General features: G+C 34.0%; 1 protein-coding gene across 1 annotated transcript; it reads right to left on the bottom strand.

Annotated features, from left to right (window-relative positions):
- Window positions 1-891: 891 nt before the first annotated feature.
- On the bottom strand, window positions 892-1,797 carry LOC109192880. Its single transcript, XM_019343587.1, has one exon. The coding sequence runs from the start codon at window positions 1,795-1,797 to the stop codon at window positions 892-894; it is 906 nt and encodes a 301-aa protein (XP_019199132.1).
- Between the last annotated feature and the right edge of the window lie 2,845 nt (window positions 1,798-4,642).

Consider the following 4,642-nt stretch of genomic DNA (forward strand, 5'->3'; position numbering starts at 1 on the left):
TGTGAAGAGACCAAAGTTCGAACCTAGCGGGACAATACCCAGAGTGGATAGATCTTTGTGTGCACTGACATTTGGCTCTGTCTACTGAGCCATTGAGTCACTGTTATTTCCTACTTATCATTTGCCAAAGCCATCTCGGCATCTCCTAGCTTGCTATCCTTAGAAAGAACTTACTTTTCATTAAATAGAAAAAAGATGGATTCCTAACAGTTATCTGATAAGAAAGTAGGAGCACCTTTCCTTTAAGGCATCCATGGAAGGTGGAATGCAAGCACTCTCCCTTACCCTCAAAAAAGGGGCAAGATGACCAGTTCAACAAATTAATAATCATAATTAAAATGGGATTTAGCAAGATATTACAATGCTAAACAAACCTTGACTGATGATGATTTTGATGAACAGTTGAAATTAGGAAGCCAAAGAAGGTGCAAATAATGTGTCATGATAAGGTTGCATGTGCAGTTGTGCACCAACAACTAACTAACCAGTGATAGATCATAGTTATTAACAATGATGAAATGCTAAAACCTTAGCAATAGATCATGTTCACTGACAAATATTCGCTTGCAAGTGCAATCATAGAATCACTGTAATCAAGTGATTATAGATTTTAAAAGTAAGGTGTTTTCCAGGCCAAATTAAAAGAATGCACTTAATATGCCTGGTCAAGATATCAACAAATTCCCTTGTCAGGATTGGAAACTCAGGAAACATGAAAGACTTAATTGCTTCCCAAAGCAATTAAAGAAAAAGGTTCACAATGTAATCTAATCTATTTTCTCATCAGAGACTAACTTAATACATACATACATACCAAGTAAGCACTATCATTCTGGTTAAGGGGAACTAAGAAAGATGAAAAATAGAAAAAGAATCATCTAATTCATGGGACTATTGCATAGCAGATATGCTTTCAATTGGTCTGAATGCTGAAGGGGAAGAAGCCAATGGAAGTACCTGAGAAGGAGTTGAATGGTACAATGGCAATGGCTGTTGAAGCTCTCTTTCTTTGCTCCTAACAAGAAAAGACATAAAAGAACCAGCTTTTTCTTCAGTGGCCACTGGTGGATTGGAAGGTGGTTTTGCTGGGAAATCTTGAAGTGAACCCCTGAGGGCACTTCTCTCTGCTTCCTCCACTAGTCTTCTAATCAGCTTCTCCTCAGCATCTCTCAGGAACTTGAACTTTGGAGGGGGTGATGATTTGAGGCGGTTGAGCTCTGCGTCTGTTGAGGATTCAAAGAGAGGGTTGAATCCATGGAGGCTGAAAGAATCTATAGGCAGAGGTTTGGATGGTGGTGAAGACATAGGGGTATCTGCAGCCATGATTAGGTCACTCAAGCTCCTAGTTCTTGAACCCTTTCTACTTCTCCCACCCTCAGACTCCAAATCCTCCTTGGTTTCTTCCTTAATGGTGAAAAGAAATCTAGGAGGGCCACACAGATTGTGCAGCCTCATCAGCTCTGACTCCACACCTTCTTCCCCATATCCTTTCAGCAATGAATCCTTCCCTGTGCCCACCTCCAAGTCATTGTTTTGGCAGTTGGTTTCTGGGTTCCTCACAGAGTTTGTGAGCTCTTCTATCCCTGTTCTGCCAATCCCAGAACCGGGTTTCTTCCAACAAAAAAGAAAACCAAACTCACTCGCACTCTTACTCTTGGTCTCTCCATTATCCTCGTTCTCTCTGCCTCTGATTCTTCTCTTCACCCACAACAGATAATACAACTCCCCAACAAGCCCCATCAGAATACAACCGAACACAAAACTCAAACCAATACCCAAACCACTAAAAGATGCCATCTTTACTTGTAAAAACTAACATTCAATTCCACAAACACCTTACAGGCAAAGTGCACAGTGCTGCTTCCAGCTTAATCGATAACCAAATTGTGCTGAAACTTAAACTATGTGGATTGTGAAACCAAACAAAATCTAAATTTCTAAGCAATATAAAAACATATGACCCTTGTATATGATGTTCAAAACCTGAAAACAGCAGCTATTGCCTTGAAAAACGCTTGCAGGGCGCTGCAGAAATTACTGTCTGCGCGTCTGTGGGAGGAGAAAATTTGTTTATAATGCCCATAGAATTCAAAAACCGGAACCCAAAAAACAATAAGACAAATTCAAAAAAAGAGAGGAAGGGAAATAAAAAGCTAACAGACAATTTTTCCAAAATTTAAATTTGGAAAAGTATACACTATAAAGTATACACACTTGCCCAAATTCAAACCATAATAAATGCAACACTAGTCTATATTTCTCACCACTTAAATAGGACTAACATGGATGAACCAGTCAAGTTAGTCAAATAATTTGTATTTATTGACTTTCTTAATTTGAGTTGGACAGATATGTTAGTTTATCTATCTGTGTTCTTTTATCATTGCGGGCTTCACCCAAACTCCCAAAGTACATATTAGGAAAGCAGTTGCAGGCTCTTCAGTAAATTGAATGATAGTTAACTTGATAACTACAAGATTTCAAGTTTGACTTTTTATGAACTCGCTATTAATCTTCGTGATTTGATCCGATCAACTATGGACAACATAAACTGATTTATCTTATTCTGGTCTTTTGCCGGCTATGATCACAATGTCGACTTCACCAAAAATTTTGGAGCATGATTAATATACCTGAAAATCACAAATTTAATTATTGCCAACACTTATTTAATCGCACAAAACCTTTCTAGTGTGATTTTTTGCTCGTGTGTAGACTATATGACCATTAGACTTTGGTATGTGTCATATTGAAGAGCTATGTGTTATATTATTATGGTTATGTGACTTATTTATTAACATTTTTTTTGTAATATTTAAATTTTAAAGTTTTACTTTCCAAAATATAATACTTGTCATATTTTTTTTAACATAAATATCGTCACATCATAATCATCTATTCATCTTTATTGTCATATTAGTTCTATCAGTCTGTATAAATAATTTAATTGAGTTAATACCCAAAATCGTCATCGACTATAGTGGTTTTTCTCAATTTCGTCCTAAACGACTTTGGTGACCTAATATCGTCCCAGACTTTTGTGTTTCGCTCAATTTCGTCCTCCATTTGTTATTCCGTCAAATTGGTGTTAAATAAAGGGACAAATCAGTAATGTCAATATTGATCTTTCTTTACTTTCAACTTGTGAAGTGCGAAATTCCTCTTTCTTGTACGAATTACACCCAGAATTACTCCCGGACTTGCAAATCAAATTTTATATTCGCAGTTTTAGGAGTAATTCTGGGAGTAATTCATAAAAAAAAAAAAAAGGATTTCGCAGTTCACATGTTTATGAGTAAAGAGATGTCAATATTAAAATTACTTAATTGTCTATTTATTTAACACCAAATGGACAGAATAACAAATGATGGACTAAATTGAGTAAAAGCACAAAAGTCTGGGACAAAATTGCGCGAAACACAAAAGTCTGGGACGATATTAGGTCACCAAAGCCGTTTAGGACGAAATTGAGAAAAACCACTATAGTCGAGGACGATTTTGGGTATTAACTCTAATTTAATTGATCAAATGAGTAAAATTTGAGAACAATATTAACTCCACTACGTCATATTACCATGTATTATATCATAATGATAATGAAAGAATAAATCTTCAATATATTATTATTAAACTGAACTTTATCAACTAATATTACAATTAGGAGTATCAATTTGTTAATATCTGTACTATTTTATTTAATTAAATATTTATACTTTGCTTTGGATTTGATGTAAGTTAGGAAATTAATGAAACATCTTCCGATTTCACAAATGTACGAAAACTTAGAAAAACTTGTTGAAAATTTTACAAAAACTAATTAAATAGAGAGATTTTTTAACACAAGTACAGACGGTTAACATATAATTTCATTATTTAAATCTATTGTCTTAATATTTAATTTCACTCACTCTATCATAATTTCTTTTAATTAAATGATGAAATTACTTATTAACTATTTTTATTAAATAAAGGAATGAAAAAACTTTAGCATCTACATCAGAATAGAAATAGGGGAGAATTCGCTACTTCTAAGATCAAAACGCCATGGTGGCCGAGACAAAACCAAGAGAGAGAAGGGGTGGGGAGCATCTTTTGCAAAGGTTGAGATATTACTATGCCCAAGAAAAATGAATTAATGATGGAAGAGAGAGAACCAATAGAGAAAAAGAATTACTCTGACATGCTTATTTTTTATATATTTTTTTAAAAAAATTAGTTTCGATTTTTTTTCCTCTCCTCCCACATTATTCTCTTTCCTACTCACTCTTATATTCTCCCCCTAATATCCCCAACTGATAAGGATACTCTTAAAAAGATGAATAATTGTAACAAACATATGAAAGTTTTAAAATGTAATGAAGCAAATTTTTTAAAATAATACTAAATATAACAATGTTGCAATGGTCAATTATTAAAATTGGAATTTACATTTTATTTAATTATCAACATTAAACATTTTTCTAATCTATATCAAGTTTACCAAGATACTACATAGTACATATAGATTAGAAAAATGCTTCTTAAGTTTCCTAACTTACATATTTTTAACCAATATTATAAACATATAACTTAAGGGCCAAGCACCTTGTGCTTAATGACACCTATGTTTCGAGTCTTTAGGCTGTAATAAATAGAGAAAGTA

Source organism: Ipomoea nil, unplaced genomic scaffold (assembly GCF_001879475.1).
Source record: "Ipomoea nil cultivar Tokyo-kokei standard unplaced genomic scaffold, Asagao_1.1 scaffold1834, whole genome shotgun sequence".
NCBI lineage: Eukaryota > Viridiplantae > Streptophyta > Magnoliopsida > Solanales > Convolvulaceae > Ipomoea > Ipomoea nil.

Coding starts and splice junctions, on each gene's coding strand:
- LOC109192880 (XM_019343587.1), bottom strand. CDS start 1,797: ATGGCATCTTTTAGTGGTTTGGGTATTGGTTTGAGTTTTGTGTTCGGT.